The 18307-nt window shown below is 37.8% G+C and overlaps 1 protein-coding gene across 9 annotated transcripts in view; it reads right to left on the minus strand.

Moving 5' to 3' along the window:
• Positions 1 to 377: 377 nt before the first annotated feature.
• The window catches only part of GMEB1 (glucocorticoid modulatory element binding protein 1), a 35806-nt gene continuing 17876 nt past the window's right edge, over positions 378 to 18307 (minus strand). For all 9 annotated transcript variants that reach the window (XM_037827978.1, XM_037827977.1, XM_037827976.1 and 6 more), the window contains 6 exons: positions 17273 to 17376; positions 14037 to 14194; positions 9186 to 9317; positions 7744 to 7881; positions 5607 to 5729; positions 378 to 3393 (listed from right to left, as the gene is read on the minus strand). In XM_037827978.1, coding sequence (XP_037683906.1) covers positions 2693 to 3393; positions 5607 to 5729; positions 7744 to 7881; positions 9186 to 9317; positions 14037 to 14194; positions 17273 to 17376 — 1356 coding nt within the window. In that variant the 3' untranslated portion in view covers positions 378 to 2692. The remainder of the gene's footprint in view (positions 3394 to 5606; positions 5730 to 7743; positions 7882 to 9185; positions 9318 to 14036; positions 14195 to 17272; positions 17377 to 18307) is intronic.

The following is an 18307-nucleotide window of genomic DNA, read 5'->3' on the forward strand; positions in this document are numbered from 1 at the left end:
GAATAATGTTTTTCAATGCATAAAATACATAGTATTACAAAGGAAACCAATCACAGTGAAGTATAGTTCTTAACTCCAGAGAACATCTGAAGTATGAATCCCTTGAGACCAGAACTTTGTACTGCCAGTGCCTAGCACAAAGCCTGGCACATAGATGGTACTTATCAATGTTTATTTAAAGAATGACTAGAAAGATAAATGACTGCTGGCAAGTCAGCTTGAAGAGTGATTCATTGCAATTGCTCGTGCACAAACCAATGGCTTGCATATATCTCACCCTGTCTGTGATCATCTAAACCAGGGCTGTGAAGGAACCCGCACTCAACAGCAGTGCCACAGCATCTAGTAATAATGACAAGCTAGTGGAAGACCAGTAATACAAAAAGCTCATGTATTTTCACCAGCTGGAATACTCAAAAGAGTGAAAGTAAACTGGCTTTGTCTTTAGGAGGTGCTCTCTTGACTTTGGAAGCATGATGATCACCTTAAAACACTAACAGCTTTGACAGAGGAAAGAAAGGAACCTGAGCTAATGTGTTGGTTTTCTCTGGGGCTCCTCTCCTGTCCCAAATTGGTCCTGTCATCTCTGGGAAAGAGAAAAGTGTCTCTAAAAACCACAATAGGGATGAGATAAGTCTTTCCAGGTTCAAGTACTAGTTCCAGTCTTAGACAGAATTTTTGTTTTTATGTACCGACAGAAAACCTAAAGAAGTAGGAAATAAAAGCCACTTACATCACTAAAGATATATAAAGGGCCAAAGGTTTGTTCTAAGCTGATTACTACGCCTATTAAATATTTCTGAAAGAAAAATAAAACCCCATACAGTTTTAAAGCTGGAAACCACAACTGTATGGGGCAGAAATCTCACCCTTAAGGCTTTTAAGATTGATCCTCCCAAATTGGAGGGCTTCTCTGACTTACACAGCCATCTGAGATCTGGCAGAACAACGTTTTCACTTGTCTGACCAGATTTCCAACATCTATTAAGAGAAGCATGGTTTCAGGTGGGGGCCTTCTTTAAAAAAAAAAAGAAACTACAGGTTGAAGTTTTGTTTTTAATTAAAAAAAAAAATCCTCCCACTCCTAAGGTGTGTGCTTTCTTTTCAACCTATTTTTCCTTTAAATTGTCTGCAGTTTCCCTATATTTTCCCTAGTGCAGTAAACAATGCAATCAAAGAAAGAAAAACCAGGGTCCACTCTTGCCCCAAACACTGAAGAGGGTTAAAGAGAGGGAATCACAGCATGTAAATGGCCCAGCTCTAAATACACAAACATTTAAAAAGTAAACAAAACAACCTCCCTCCCCCAAAGACATTATTTTTGACATTCCTGGTACATTTCCTATCAGATAATGTTACAGACAAATGTTTCTTTCCCAGGGAGTCCAGCTCACTCAGGAGGAGACATCAACTCAGTGCCTCAGGAAAGCTGTGGTGGGGGTGAGGGTGGGGTGGGGCTGAATTTTCCCTGCCAAGCCTAAGGTTTTGTTTTGTTAACAAGCTCAATATCTCACTGAAACATCTGTGGTATAAATGGTATAAATCAATCTAAAAGGGGATGCAGGCAGGCAGGCACCTACCTGCCAATCTACAAAAAAACTGCAGAGCACAGTATCTAGGAGACAGAAGCCATTCCGGGTTGAGGGGTGGAGGGCAGAACAAGAGGAAGCACCAAACGAGTGGCTGCTTTTGGTTCCAAAGCTGAAAATGGGCCCCACCAAAAATGACATCTGGTCTGGATGAAGAACTCCCCTGCCCCTGGAGTCATGCAATAAAAATGATGGCCTTGGAGCCTCACCCCCAGACAACTACAATCCAAGAACCAGAGTAATTTTCACCACATCACACAGTTTGCAAATGAATGGGCTGATCCCAATTTAGGAAGTTAAGTGCTCTGACAAGGGGGTAGGAGGCGGGAGTAGGGGGTTGGGGGGGTGAACTACCACCTCCAATCCCAAAGCCCAGCCGTGGCATCCCTGGATTTCTATTTCTGCAAAGCCACAGGCCCACAGCTGCCACTTGTTTTGTGGAACTGTACCCTTCCACTCATCACCTGCCTCTCCTCAAAACTGGCACCCACGGTTACCCATGGTGACAACCTTCAGGTTCTTAAGAGCTTTCAGTCACACTCTTGGAAGTAAGAAATTTCCTTGCCCCATCCTCACCAAAGCACTTCCCTTTTTAAGCTGCTGTTGGTATGCCATCTTCCCCTCAAGCAGAGATCAACTTCCTTGTTTCAGAGTTTTGCACTGGCTTCTGAGGCCCTTTCTGAGATCTGAAATAAAGTATCCTTTTGCATCCACATGTGAGTGGGTTGCTTTCCAATGCCAGATCTGTTTTCTGATCAATGCACCTTCGCAAAAATAAAATGACATCCATATGCAGACAGACTAGCCAGGGAAGAGCTTTTTGGACAGGGTTTCTGGTTATCTCGATGCCTCCCCTAAAGGAAATAACTTTCTTGGTGTAAGATTAGAACATTGAATGATCTACTCTCAAACTCTGGAAGGGCAGCCTGTTTTGTCCATTTCTCAATGAGGTGGCAGGAGGGACCCAACATTTTCAGTTACAACAACAAGATTTTGTTTAAAAAAAAAAGGATCCTATGTGGAAATGAGTGGGACAATGATAAAAATAAACAAATAATTAAAATTCCAAACCAAAAGATATCTCCTGGCCCCAAGTTCCCCAATTAATCCTCCAAGACCACAATCTCCACATTGTGGACTTGATGCTGGTGTTCTTCCATTTCAGCCACAACTTTCTCCTCAGTCCTCAGTTCTGTCTCCAAAATGACTGCTTTGCCCTCAGTATCCTCAGCCTCTGGGTCTGGGGCTGGGTCAATCTCAATGATGGTCTGCCCATCCTCTGAGGTGCTTTCAACAGCCTGGATTGCTGAGGTCAGACCGGACTCCATGGCCACCAACTCCACAGGGCTCACCATGGTGGTCATGTTGCCCAGGGTACTCCCATCCTGCATGGCAGTGGAGCTTAGCAGCGCCAAGCTAGATGAAGGGTGGATGGTCACTGTGTCTGGTGAGCTGCTCTTGGCAGAGGAGACCACGGTGGCATAGCGGAAGAGCTGAGGACCAGAAGGCAGTGTGTGGACAGTCACAGGGCTGGAGCCCTGGCTGAGGGTGGCCACTGGAATATTGCCCATGGAAAATGACTGACCCACGGGGGTGATAGTGATGGGTGAGATGACTGTGAACTGAGGCTGCTGGACAGGAGGAGAAGGGCTCAGTACGGTGGTGGAGGCTGGCCGCTGGAGTCGGGGTCTTTTTGGAGGCTTAGGAGTGCTCACAGGCATCAGTACTACATTTTGAACAGTCTGGGATTTCAGCCTGTGATCCTGAGCTTGCTTCTTCTGCTCTTCCAACTGCCGTTCCAATTCTATGGAAAAAAAGACAGACTTTGTATAGAGGAAAGAATAACCTTGGGAACATCAAACTGGGAGTCAGAACATCTGGAATAGTGTCCTGCTTTTGTCACCATGTAGTCTAAAGCAAGTCACTTCATTATTTTCAAAATGAAGAAACTAGACTGGATGATTTTAAAAATCCCTCCAATAATTACATTACATTTTGTGATTATAGTCAGGGCAACAGTTCAGAATCTTTTGAAGGCTATGATCCTATTATTCAATACTAAAGCTCCCCTGGCATTTTGTCAGTTGTCACCAAATACAAATACAAACCAAAATGGCCATCAGTTGGTCTTGCGGCTTGAATATGCCCTGACTGGGTCTACAGAACAGACCAACAAAAAAAAAAAAAAAAAAAAGGAAGGAAACCAGAAATATCTCTGTACAATCCCACAATCCCTGCGGAACTTCCATGGACCTACCAAGGAACCACACACAAGGGCCACTCTGAAAACAGTGATTCCCAAACTGTCCTTCAAGGCAGGAGGAGCACTCTGCTGAGTTGTCTAGAAAACTCCTTTAGTGGTGACCAAATAGCCTCAGTATCCCATTGGCCCAGAGAAATCTACAGAAAGTTTCAGAGGAAGTCCCTGAGAATTACAGAACTTTGAAAGAGATTTTAGAGTTCAAATTCATTTATTTTTAATGAGGATCTAGAGAGATAAAGTGACTGTCTTAAGTTACCAATTAAATCTATACATTTAAAAAATTCTGAATTGGGGAATATTATAAATAAAGCCCATTGTTGGGGTACTCAAACTGGGAACATAAATTGGTATAATCTTGGAAATTTGAAAACAGGTCACAAAAATTCATAAAAAAATTATCAATACTGTTTAATTTCAAGCTTAGTCCTGAGAAGTGGTTTAAAAGGTCATAAAAAGAAAAAGTTATATTCATACAAGGTGACTGCCACATTATATAAGCTACTGAAGAAATTTTAGAAAATTTAAATGTCATCCCTAGAATGTTCAGGTAAGCCTACTGTGTAGCAATTTGGGATATTACTAATACATCATAGAGAAAAAAGCAGAAAACAAAACTTTATGTATACTATGATTAAAATGATCTAAAAACTAATGTGGACAAGGAGCCAGAAGCCCATACTTTAAAAACAAAACAAAACAAAAAAAACACCTCTTTTTTTAATGGCTTAAAGTTTTTCAAGGTGAGACAAAGCACTGGATCAGGAGAAGGAAGAGTGTTCTACTCCAGGTTTTGCTGCCAAGTAGTGATGTGGCCTCAGATAAATCATTAATCCTCTCTGTGCCTCTACTGGGCTATCTGTAAAATAGGGAGAATAGCCATTCCGGCATTTTTAGGAGGATCAAATGTGATAGGGTATCTCTGAAAGCACTGGGTAAACTGGGTCTAAATTATAAACTGGGTATACAAATAAATTTAAAACAACCTCAACTGTTCCTTTCTTACTAAATTCTTTCTTTCTTTTTCTCTTCATGACCAACCATAATATATTCTACATTATTCAAATGCTAATAATATATAAATGCTACTTGTATTATATCTTTCACTGCCTTACCTCTTCCGATATCTTCTCTTGATTCTCTCTGGAAATAAGTGGTTAATCCCGTTTCTCTTCCATCATACCCACTACATCCTTCTGTCACAAAACTTACTATTTTTTGTACTTATTTGTTTCTAGGTCTGCTTCCCCCTTGAGTCCTCTTAAAGACTATGAAAGACTGAGGTGATTTTATGTAACTTTGTATTTCTAACACCTAGTTTGGAAACTAACTCAAAGTAAGTACTTAATAAAAAAAATTGAATTAGCCATGTTCTTACAATATCTGATTACCAAAATAATGGAGAAGGTGCTAAATATACATCCACCAAAAGATGTATCAATAATGTAAAAAAGACAAAGGCCAATTTGTTTCTTCTGCCACCAACATTACTGGATTAATGGAGCAATTCTGCAGACACCTTAATCCTCAAGAAGATACAGACAGGATGCTTGCTTCTTTCTCTTTTCCTTTGTGCCCCCTTTACTTCCCACCACTTCAACTCACCTGGGGCTGTATATAAAGAAAAAGTAAAATCTGAAATTATGTGAATTAAAAAAAAAACAAAAACTTAGTCCCAAGAGAAGTCAACAAGTAAATGTTAACACTCAAGAACACCAATATAATATTACCTAAGAAGGGTGAGAAGTAGCACATACCTGTCAGAGTATAGAGAAACTGCTCTTCTCCCTGCTCTATTTGGTTCCTTCTGTTGTCCAAAACCTTCTTGACTGTATCCATTAGGCCAAATGTATGTGCTACATTGTTAAGAACAGCAGCATCTATTAAAACAAAAGACATATCTGTCAAGTTAAAACAGAAATGTTCCATCAACTCTCTGTTGTGCTACGTACAAATATGAAACAACCCAGAAAGGATGGCAGTATCTTAATTTCATATACTTTATTATAATTAATTTGATATAATTGTTATATCTTTGTAAATCTTTCCATATAAATAAATACAGAAATCAGAAAAAAAATCTTGCATCTGGTTACAAGTTCTGACTTTTGGTTTAGAAAACATGGTCAGTGTACTAGATAGAGCTAAAAGTATGAATCTTAGTGATATTGAGCAGAGCAGTAAAGTGATGAGGCAGGCATGTCATTTCTCTCCTCAGTTTTCTCATCTGAAACAAATGGGACTAAAAATACTTGCTCTGAAACACAGATATGAAGATAAGAAGTATCATATTTTAAGTATTAAACATGGGGGCTGGCATGCAATATTATTATTAATATTATTTCTCTGTTTCCCTTTATACAAAACTTCCTGAAAGAGTGGTATTTGCTGTCATTGCTTCCTTAACTCAGACCATTTCTACCTTTACACTCTCTTACAGTCATCGCATCCAGTTCCATGGTTTTAAATACCAGGTGCATGCTGAGAGCTCTTATATGGATATCTCCAACCATGACCTCTTCCTTGTGCTTTCAGATTCATATATCTGTATATCTGAGTAAAATCTTCATTTGAAATCCTCATAGGCATCTTACTTTAACAAGTCAAAAACCAATTTTGATTTCCCCTCTAAACCTGCCCTTTCCCTGGTGGTTCTTCATCAACCTTAAATGGCATCACCACTCACTGCACCAAACATTTACTAGTCATCCTGGATTTTTTTCTTTCTCAACAAGACTTGTCATTCCATATTCAAAACACACCCCCAACGTGATCATTTCTTCCCAAGTCTACCACTACCACTCTAATTCATGCCACTATCATCTCTCGCCAGGACTAATTCCTTCAAGTCTCCCAATTGATCTTGTTTCTACTCTTGCCCCATTATAGTCTATTTTCCACACGCAGCCTGAGTGACCCTTTTAAAATACACATCTTATCACTTCACTCCCATGCTCAAATTCACTATGATGGCTTATCATCACCTTAGAATAAAACACAGAGCTCTGACTAAAGCATAACTGAACTGTCCCCTCTTCCTCTCCAACCTTACCACTTGTCGCCCTCCCCATAACTTACTCTACTGCAGCTGCACTGATGTTCCTGTAATTCTTTTGAGCCCACCAGACTCATTCCCACTTCTGGATCTTTGTTCCCTCTGCCTGGAATGCTCCTTCTCCTAGCTCATCACATGACTAGCTCCTTCAGTCCAAGTCTCTGCTCAAATGTCAGCTCCCTAGAGAGCCTTCCTTGACCACCCTATCTAAATAGTCACCCCTGTGGTCTGTATTACATGCCCTTTTTTTACTACAAGCATGCATACTTTTAAATTTTAAAAAAGATTTTGCTGTAAATTGTTTACATGTATGGTAGATAATGTATGGGTTATAAAGAAGTAACAAGAAACAACTAACACATCTAAGTAAGAACTCACTGAACAGACAAGCTTATGAGGTCTCATCATAACCCCATTTGTTTTAGATGATTAAACATCCTTACACATTCTGCACAGCAGCAAGCACCCTGTGAATATTTAAAATATAGCAAAATATTCAGCTATAAGTGAACGTAAGAGTTCTGGAAACCTTTAACTAATAGAACATGAGAATAATCTAAAACTAAGTAGATTTTTCCAATTCTCCTTCTCTATATAAATTGCTTTTTAGCATGATTCATAAAGGTAAAAATTACCTGTGGAAAAAGCATGGCCAGACCTGAGTTCAAAACCCAGTTATGTACCCTGGACAAGTGACTTAATTTTATAAGTCTTAGTTTCCTCTTCTGTAAAACAGGCATCTAATACCCACACCTCAAGATTGTTGTGAGGCTAACAGGACCTGCCTACACTTTGAGTGTTCAAAAAATGACCACTGTTGTTACAATTAGCGTACTTACCTGTGACCTGGAAGGGAGTCTGGATGAGCCGCTGCTGAACTCCTCTGAGTAGCTCCTCTATTTCCTTCTGTATATTGCAGACAACCTCTTCCATGAGCCCTACATCTGCTATTCCCTTCCAGAACATCAAAGTGTCCTCTGGCATAAGAGAAATAAGAGGGAAGGTAAATGAGGGATGCTTCACAGATGCTTAGGCACATTCACTACAATGTTAAATTCAAAATTATTTCAAATCAAAAAGGATTTCCTATTGGGCCATTTCTGAGACAAGGGAAGGAACTTTTGTAACTTCAGCTGCCTCCCTAAGTTGGTGCATAATTATTTGGCCCCTTCAGCAGCATAGGGGCTTGGGATAATTGTCTCAATTTGCCATGCCGTCAATTTGTCATGGCTCTAGCTACAAGGAATAGGCATCATCCTCCAATAAAAATATTAAATATATTCTTCCCTTAGCCCTGTAGTTAGAAACAACAAAAAAAGAAAAGTTGAATAGGTGGGGATATAAGTTGTTTGTGGGTATAGGCTGTATCTTTTCATCTATGGATCTAGACTCTAGCAACAGTGGCAACTAAAAATACGTTCGAATAAATATTGGTTAAATAAGTTAATGAATGGGGAAGGTAGTGCAGCCTTTCTTGGTCCCCTGTAAGATATCATCATTAATCACCATTCTCTTACACCACCTGCTACCTAACTTTTCCTTCTAACATTTTGCAGCTTGGTTTATCTAAGAAATGTGCTAAAGTTGGAGATAGTTTGGTAAGATGAAAAGCATGCACTAGCCTCTTCAAGAACATCAACCAGATGCATCCCCCTTCACCATAATATTGGCACCCTTTCCAAAATCAACAAGTTAGGGTTGTTACTGCCCAGATATCCCTGAAAATTGAGACAGTGATCAAACAAGAGGGAGGAATAGCAACAGACAAGATAGGATTTAACAAAGGATTACAAATACTGAATCGTTATATAAATTTTTTTTTAGTCTCTAGGGTATTAGAACATCTAGAAGAAAATAAATGAATTGGTGGAACCGTAAACCACAACAGTCTTTGAAATTTGCTCTATAACTACTTGTTAAATCATACTTTTGAAAGTTATTACTTTGCTGTATATATGTTATGTTTTACAATAAAAAAATGTTAAAAAAAAAAAAAGCATGCACTAAACAGCTGATTTCAGCTCTGACACTTATTGGTTGTGTGAGTGGTCTTAGGCAAATTGCCAAAACTCTCTGAATTGGGATTTTTTTCATCTGTAAAATGTGACTTTGCAGGGCCATTGCATGGATTAAACCACGATGTTAGTAGTTATAATTAGTACTAGTGGGCATGAAAAAAAAAAACCAACAAAAGTAATTAAGAGGTCTTCTGAGTCCATAATCATAATGGTGATAAGGGTCACAAAACCCCAAAATGTATCTGAGCCCCATAGGAAAGTACCTGAAATTTCCTCTGTGTCTTTCTTCACACCCTCCTCTGTGGCCATGGTGACAGCAGCAGTGAGAGCCGAGTTCCATTCCAGCCCTGCCTCTTCCATGCTCTCCTCTGAGATGGCAATCTGGGTGATGCTACCTAAAAGCAGTTCATCAGAGGTGAGGCCAGTGAATTTTGAGTCATAGCTATCCTCTCCCTCATACTTATAGCCGCTGAGTGAGCCCCAGTTATTTTAACATTCAGGCCATTTGCCTGCAGGTCCACAGTTTAAAAACTAGAATCCTCAGTAAGTTAGGGTGAATAATGGATTCTCTACCGAGAACCTGCCTTGCAAAAGAAAATCTTTTCTTCTTACTCTGAATAGAAAGTGAAAGATAACATAAAATCACAAAAGGGCAATCTGCTTCCTGAGCAGGTATATTTCTGATAGAGACTGAAGTGGACATGATTGCCAGACTGCATGCCCCAGGCAAATGGAGGGTAAGGAGGGCTTGGAATAATTTAAGAGAAATGTACAGGGTTTGGCCAAAAGCTCTACTGCAACACCACATTTGATACTAAGCATCTAGAAATCTGAAGTTGCTATATAGCTTATTTATCAGCCTATATAAGGAAAAGCAAGAGAATTGAGACCAACAAAAATCAGATAAGAAGAGTCCATGAACAGCAGATGAACAGAAGAAAAATCTTTGCTATCAATTATAAATTAAAATTTTAAACAAAGAAAATTAAGAAAAACCAAACTGATTTGAACAGAAATATAGGCAAGTGTGGATGTTACATGTTAGAAGATATCAGTAATCAAAAGACCCAAATAAATAGAAGGATATTCCATGTTCATGGACTGGAAGACTTAATAATATCAATAGGATGTCAATTCTACCCAAACTGATTTACAGATTCAATGCAATTGCAATCAAAATTCCAACAGCCTACTTTGAAGAAATGGAAAAGGCAATTATCAAATTTATTTGGCAGGGTAAGGGGCCTGGAATAACCAAAAACATGTTGAAAAAGAAGAATGAAGTTGGAGGACTCACACTTCCTGACTTTAAAGCATATTACAAAGCTACAATGGTCAAAACAGTATGGAATTGGCATAAAGCTAGACCTACTGATCAATGGAATTGAATTGAGAGTTCAGAAATAGACCTGCAGATTTATAGTCGATTAGTTTTTGACCAGGCTGCCAAGTCTACTAAACTGAGACAGAATAGTCTCTTCAACAATTGATGCTGGGAGAACTGGATATCCTTATGCGAAAGAATGAAAGAGGACACCTATCCCACATCTTATATAAAAAATAACTTAAAAATGGATCAAAGACCTAAATATAAGAGCCAGGACCATAAAACTCCTAGAAGAAAATGTAGGAAAACATCTTCAAGGTCTTGTGGTAGGCAGAGGTTTCTTAGACTTGACACCCCAAGCACAAGCAATGAAAAAAAAAAAAAATAGATAATTGGGACCTCCACAAAATTAAATACTTTTGTGCATCAAAGGATTTTGTCAAAAAAGGTGAAAAGGCAGCCTACTCAATGGGAGAAATACTTGGACACCACATATCCAATTAGGGTTTGATATCCAGAATATCTAAAGAAATTCTACAACTCAACAACAAAAAGCAAACAACCCAATTAAAAATGGGCAAAATTCTGGGGGTTATGGTAGGAACAAACTTGCAGAAACGCAGTTATTTTAGGTTATTTGTTTTTCTTATTCCTTTGTTGGATTATAGACTATAGATTTTCTTGGGGTAGGGTAGGAACGTATTGGAAGCAATGTAGTTGTTTTAGGTTATTTGTTTTTTCTTATTCCTTTGTTTTGGTTTTGTTTGAAATGTTTTTTTTTATTGTTTATTTTTTAATTTTTTGATCAAGTTAAAAAAGACAATGAATGAGTGTGAAAAAAAGTAAATGAACAATGGGGGAGGGAGGGGAATGGAATGTTTTGGATGTTCTTTTTTATTCTAATTTTTATTTTATTTTTTGGAGTAATGAAAATGTTCAAAGATTGACTGTGGTGATAAATGCACAACTATATGATGATACTATGCACAACTGATTGTACACTTTGAAGGATTGTATGTTATGTGAATATATTGCAATAAAATTGCATTTAAAAAAAAAAAAAATGGGCAAAAGACTTGAACAGACATTTTTCCAAAGAAGAAATACAAATTGCCAAAAAGCACATGAAAAGATACTCAACATCACTAGTTATTAGGAAAATGCAAATCAAAACCACAATGAAATATCATTTCACACCAACTAGAATAGCCACTATTAAACAGAAAACTACAACTCTTGGAGAGGATGTGGAGAAATAGGAACACTTATTCACTGCTGGTGGGAATGTAAAATGGTGCAGCTGCTGTGGAAGACAGTTTGGCAGTACCTCAGGAAGCTAACTATAGAACTGCCATATGATCCAGCAATCCCACTACTAGGTATACACTCAGATGAATTGAAAGCAGGGACGCAAACAGACATTTGCACACTGATGTTCTGCCAAAAAATGGAAACAACCCAACTGTCCATCAAGTGACGAATGGGTTAACAAAATGTGGTCTATACATATGATGAGATATTCTTCAGCAGTAAGAAGGAATGAAGTCCTGATGCAAGCAACAGCATGGATGAACCTTGAGGACATTAAGTTGAGTGAAATAAGCCAGATGCAAAAGGACAAATATTGTATGATCTCACTATATGAACCAAAATAATAAGCAAACTCATGGATTTAAACCTAGAATATAGGTTACCAGAAGGTAGAATGAGGGTAGAGAATGGGGAGCTGATGTTTAATTTGTGCAGAATTTGTAATAAGATTGATTGTAAATGTTTGGAAATGGATAGAGGTAATGGTAGCATATTATTGTGAGTGTAATTAGCAGCGCTGAATCATGTGTGTGATTATGGTTCAGAGGGTAAGTTTAGGGTTGTGTATGTCACTAGAAAGACAGCTAGAAGATGAAACACGGGACCATATAACATAGTGAACATTGTTGGGAACAATGAAGGTAGTTAATAGTACAAATATAAGAATGTTCTTCCATGAACCAGAACAAATGTAGGTCACCATTACAAGGGGTTAATAATAGTGTGGTATATTGGGAAAAATACACCTAATGCAAACTATGGACTAGCGTTAACAGTAATATTTTAATATTCTTCCATCATTGTAACAAAGGTACCACACCAATGCTAAGTGTCAATAATAGGGGCATGTAAGGAATATGGGGTTTTTCTTTCTATAGCAATGAAAATGTTCTAAAATTGATTGTGGTGATGAAAGCATAACTCTATGATTATACAGAAAGCAACTGATTGTACACGTTTGATGGACTGTATGGTGTGTGAATAAAACATGCACAATAATAAAATGAAAAACACGTAAAAAAAAAAAATCAAAAGGGTTCAAAGTGGTGATAGATGCCACAGCCAACTGGTTCCCACATTCTAAAATAAAGCTGCCAGTGTGCTCATTGCATCACGCCAAGTTTCGGGCTTTCACTGAGCCCAAGGCTGGAGAAGCTCTGTGTGCCAGCAGCAGCAACCCTTAACTTGATGTGAACAGAAGAACATCTTGCCTCTGTGATCTTTCTCCAAAAATCTCACTTCCCCATCTCATCATGAGAAAAACTTCTGACAAACCCGCAATGAGGGACAGTCTTCAAAATCCCTATGCAGTTCTCCTCCAACTGTCAAGTCACCCAAAATAAGGGGAGTCTGAGAAACTCTCCCAGCCCACAGGAGATTCAGGAGACGTGACAACTAAAAAGACAACAGAAAAAGGACACTCAAGAAAAACTGAGAAGTCTAAATGAACAGAGGACTTCAGTTCATTAAAAAAAAAAAAAAAAAAAAAATCAAGCAAAGGAATAATATCAATCCTGATAACAAGTAAAGGAGCTTTGGTCAAATAAAAAGGAAACTAAATAATTTCACAGCATTTTTCACTTTCAGATGAAAGAATCAAGTGACCAAAAATTCTAACTGCTAGGTATTTTATACTATCCTGGAAGAAATTAAGTTCCAAAAGATTTGGCTTCTACTCACCCACTGGTCACTCACAGAACATTAGGGACAGCCAGAAGAAACCTTGAGAGGTCATTTTTAACACAATACTTCTCTAACTTTTATATCATTTACGTTCTTGTGAATCTGTCTAGCACATTTATAAATCTTCCGCCAGTAATTAAGACACATTTTCTCCAGCTGTGGTGAGTCTTCAGCTGGACTAAGCGAATCCTTAACAATCTTACATGGCTACATCTTTCTGGGACGGGAAATAGAAAGCCCTAGTTCAAGCTCAACGGTACTGAAGTTAGGTGTCTGTCCATCCTGTCTCATTTATGAGGAAGCCTCAGCTTAGTAATCTGGACCCTTTCCAGGCAGAGCTCTTTGGTCCTTACAGCAGGGTTTCAAGAGTCTAGCCCAGCCAATGACACACTGTCACGGATACACCTCAGTTCAATGGCTGAAAACCATTCATCATTCTAATCTAGCTTCCTGCCTTGGCTACTAGTAGCACAACAGAGTCCAAGTTCAACCCAAATATGCCAAGTGACACCAAAACAGACAGGTGAGTAACTATTATAACTACTGAACCATATGTCTAGTGCTTATCACACACTGTAAGAAAGAAACAGGGAAAGGAGTTTGCCAATAGGACTCATTTGGGAGAAAAAAGGAGGTCTATTTGCAAAACATGGAATCCCACCCAAGTTTACCATTCCTTACAAAAATGTACATGGATACTCACAAGAATTGAAATTAAGGAACAAAGGGGAGAAATGAGAAAAGGTTCTGCTGAAAAACACAGTGGGTTTTCAGGTGGTTTCCTACCCCCTACCATCGGCCGAAGTGGGTGTCTGCACCACACTTGTCTGCTGTCCTGGCACTGGAGCTCTTGCACTGCTGATCAGAAGATCGAATTTGGTGCTTCTGCAGGTATTGGAGCAAACCTTGTCATGCTGGTAAAAATCAATCTGACCAGAGTCCATCATTTTCCTGTGCAAAGGGAGACAAGAAGTACCAGTTCAGCCTCTACTTCATCTAGAGGGAACTAGGTCTCAGAAACAAATACTGCTAAGTCTATTCTGTAGATTAGTGAAACTCAATAGTATTAACAGTCATTAAGTTGCAAAAATTCTAACTGGGGCTATACAATTTTCATTTGTCCTGTCCATGTTTACTAGTACTCCTCTCCCTCCATAGTATATTCATAATGGATACTCTCTTCTATGTCCTGATATCACTAATCTTTAGGTATATATTCCTGACAATAGCTGAATTTTCCCATAGAACCTCACTGAAACCCATTCTGAAAGAGGAAAAGACTAGTTCATATCCCCATACAACTGAGAAATGCCACAGATAAATTACTTTTGTGATGAGATTCTGAGGTACTAATATTCTTAGACCAGCAAGGTCTGTTGCTACTTTCAGAGACATAAATTCAGAGATTTCTTTCATTTAAAATAGAGATAGCTAACAACTCTCCTATAAATACAAATCAAAGTTGATTATACTGAACTTTCACTAGAAATTGTCCCTAAAAGGGGATCCACAAGACCATGTTATTATGGAGAAGGAGCAAAAACATGCAGTATTTTAATTATAGTAAACTCGGTGTTATAATTCCATTTGGCTTTCACTTAAGATTTTTTTAGGCCTTCTGATTCCTCTCTAGATTTGGGGAGATTTGGTATATGCTTGTCTTTCTGGCAAATAAATCAGATGAAGAACAACAAAAATGAAAGTTAAAGGTATTCCTCCCCAAGTTAATTCAACTATTGATTTTTCCATACAAATTAAATGGAAATTTTTTTTAAATAATGTTGACGTGTCTCTCACTATAAACATAATATGTGAAAAAAATTTTAACATATCTATGGAAAATACAGAAAACTATAAAGAAAACAACTTCCCTTTAAAAAATTCTGAAAGAATAGTCTCTTCAATAGGTGTTAGGAAAACCAGATAATCACATGCAAAAGAATGAAACTGGACTTGTTCTGCACACTATACACAAAAATTAACTCAAAATGGATCAAGAACCTAAATATAAGAGCTAAAACCATAAAACTCTTAGAAGATAACATAGGGGCAAGGCATCATGATCTGGGACTCACCTATAGATTCTTAGATACAACATCAAAAACATGAGCAACAAAAGATACAATAGATAAATTCAACTTCATCAAAATTAAAAACTTCATCAAAATTAAAAACTGCATCAAAAGACATTATCAAGAAACTAAAAGGACAACCTACTGAATGGGAGAAAATAGTTGTAAACCATTTATCTGATAGGGGCTTTAATATTCAGAATATATAAAGAACTTTTACAATGCAACAACAAAAAGACAAAAATCCCATTTAAAAAATGGGCCAATGACTTGAATAGACATTTTTCCAAAAAAGATTTACAAATGGCCAATAAACATATGAAAAGATGCTCAATATCATTAGCCATTAGGGAAATGCAAATCAAAACCACAACAAGATATCACTTCACACTACCAGAATGGCTATTATTGAAAAAAAAATAGAAAGTACTAAGTGTTTGAGAGGACACAGAAAAATTGGAACTCTAGTGCATTGTTGGTGGGAATGTAAAATGGTGCCACCACTGTGGAAACCAACATGGTAGTTCCTCATAAAGTTAAGTACAGAATTACCACGACTCAGCTAATTTATTCCTATGTACATATCCAAATAAAATGAAAACAGGGTCTCAAACAGATGCTTGTACCCCAATTACCATAGCAGCATTACTCACAATAGCCAAAAACTAGAAACAACCCAAGTGTCCATCAACAATGAATGGATAAACAAAATGTGGTACATACATACAGTGGAATATTATTTAGCCATGAAAAGGAATGAAGTTCTGAGACATGCTGCAACATGGAATAACCTTGAAAACATGCTCAATGAAATAAGCAAGGGACATAGGACATGATGTCATTTATGTAAGATATCTAGAAATAGCAAATTCAGAGAGATAGAAAGTAGATTAGAGGTTACCAGAAGATAGGGAGAGGGGATAGGAGGAAGTTTTTGCTTAGTGGGTTTAGAATGTTTGTAAATAAAAATTAATAATAAAAAAAATCCTACAACGGAGATAACATCAATATTTTGGCATATTTTCTTCCACTAAATTTTACTTGTGTGTTTTTAACACAGCTATTATTCATTAATAAAACTGCACTGTTTAATTGATTTTATAATTTTTCTTTCTTTACCTTACATTGTAAGCATTTTCCATGTAAAAATCTTCAGAAATATTTTAATGACTGCCTAATATCCCTTAATATACACTCATATATATTTAGAAAAGCCATAATTTACTTTAGATGTACATTAAGGCAGACTACAATTTTCACCATAACAAAAAATACTATAATTAACATCTTTACACTTAAATCTCTACAAGCACAATAGATTATTTCTTGGACAGATTTTTGAAAAAGACAAAGAGTAAGATGTTTTTAAGGCTCTTGATACATTTTCTATGGGGAACTTTTAATTTTTGACCATATTTTAAAATTTTCTATCAATAAGTGAGTACTCAAGAAATACCAAACCAATGGTAATCTTCATCTGAGAGAAAACATTACAATGAAAACTTGCTGCAAAAAGGTGGGGTGGGGAGACAGTACATTTGTTATTTACCATCCTTCTACTTAACCAGTTTACTGATTTGTCAGTCAGCCTACACTTCTCCATGACTGTCACGCTTCCTTAGCACCTGGCTTAGACCTGACTCTGCTTGGTGATCTCAAGCAGGACTGTCATCTACTCCTGAGCTTTCTGTCCAGAGAGGATTCTACCCCAACCACCTGACATCAGAAAAAGTTGTCATAGATGTTAGCAAGAGTTAAATTAATGCAGTCTTGCATCCTTCCCTGGAATTTTAAGAACAAGTTGATGAAGGTCAAATAATGCATGGATTGCTCAAGCCAATCCTTGAGATAGAAAAAAAATCTCAAATTAAAGAGAAAAGACTGGATTCTCTGGAATCTACCATGATTAAGTGCCCCAAAGGTTGCTGAACGGTGTGTACTTGCTATTAGAGCTTACCTGAGCATGATTCCACCCAGACGAATGGCTCTCTTCCAGTCCTTCAGGGTAGACTTGCCAGCTAGATGAACAAAGTGCTTGGGGCTGATCAACTGATCATTGAACTAAAGTCAAAAGAAAAGTCCAAAAAAATCCAATGTCAACTTAGCCAGGCCAAGAGAGAAAGGAAAGAGATGATAACTCTACATGTTATGTACAAAGATACTGAAGCAACATTCTAAGTCACAGCCTTGTATTATCTAGCTGCCTGCCCTATTATGCCAGAAATGATGATCCTCTCCCCAAGGACAGTTCTCTTCCTCATATAGAGGACATGAGGAGGGTCAGAGATGAATATATTGATTAGCTTCTAGAATCCATTTATGACCTGAATCAGGTGGCTGGGTCGAGTGTTACAAAGACTATTCATATAAACTGAAGTTATCTATCCAGCTCTGATTACAAGAATCAGGATGTGGCAGAAGGGAAAAGTATGGCAGAAACCAATAGCTCTGCAGAGCCTCAAAACTCTGGAATCCTTAATGATTCTAGGATGATGCCACTGATAGTGACTATTATCTAGGGGTACAGCTGTGGCTGCCAATGGAGACAGAATGAACAATCATTCCTCACTGTGCTCTCTTGAAGATTATTTTATCTTTATTAATAATAATTTTAATATACTCTACCACAATGCACACCAGTGCAAGGCATTTTACATATATTATCTCATTTAATCTCCTAGCATATATATTATTCTAGCATTATATACATATGACCATTCTCATTTTAACATATGAGGCTCTGAAATATTAAATAAGTTACTCAAGGTCACCCAGTTAGTCAGTGATAGAAATGGGACTCCACTCATTCATTCAACATATATTTACTGATCACCTACTATATGACAGGCACAATTCTAGGTGCTGGGGATATATTAGTGAATAAGACAGACAAGTTTCCTGCTTTCATAGAACTTGAACCCAGTGGGACTTGAAACCAGGTCAATTTCATTCCAAAGTCCTTATTTGTTTCTACCATGAAGCATGGGACTAT

The sequence above is a fragment of the Choloepus didactylus genome, chromosome 2 (genome assembly GCF_015220235.1).
Source record: "Choloepus didactylus isolate mChoDid1 chromosome 2, mChoDid1.pri, whole genome shotgun sequence".
NCBI lineage: Eukaryota > Metazoa > Chordata > Mammalia > Pilosa > Megalonychidae > Choloepus > Choloepus didactylus.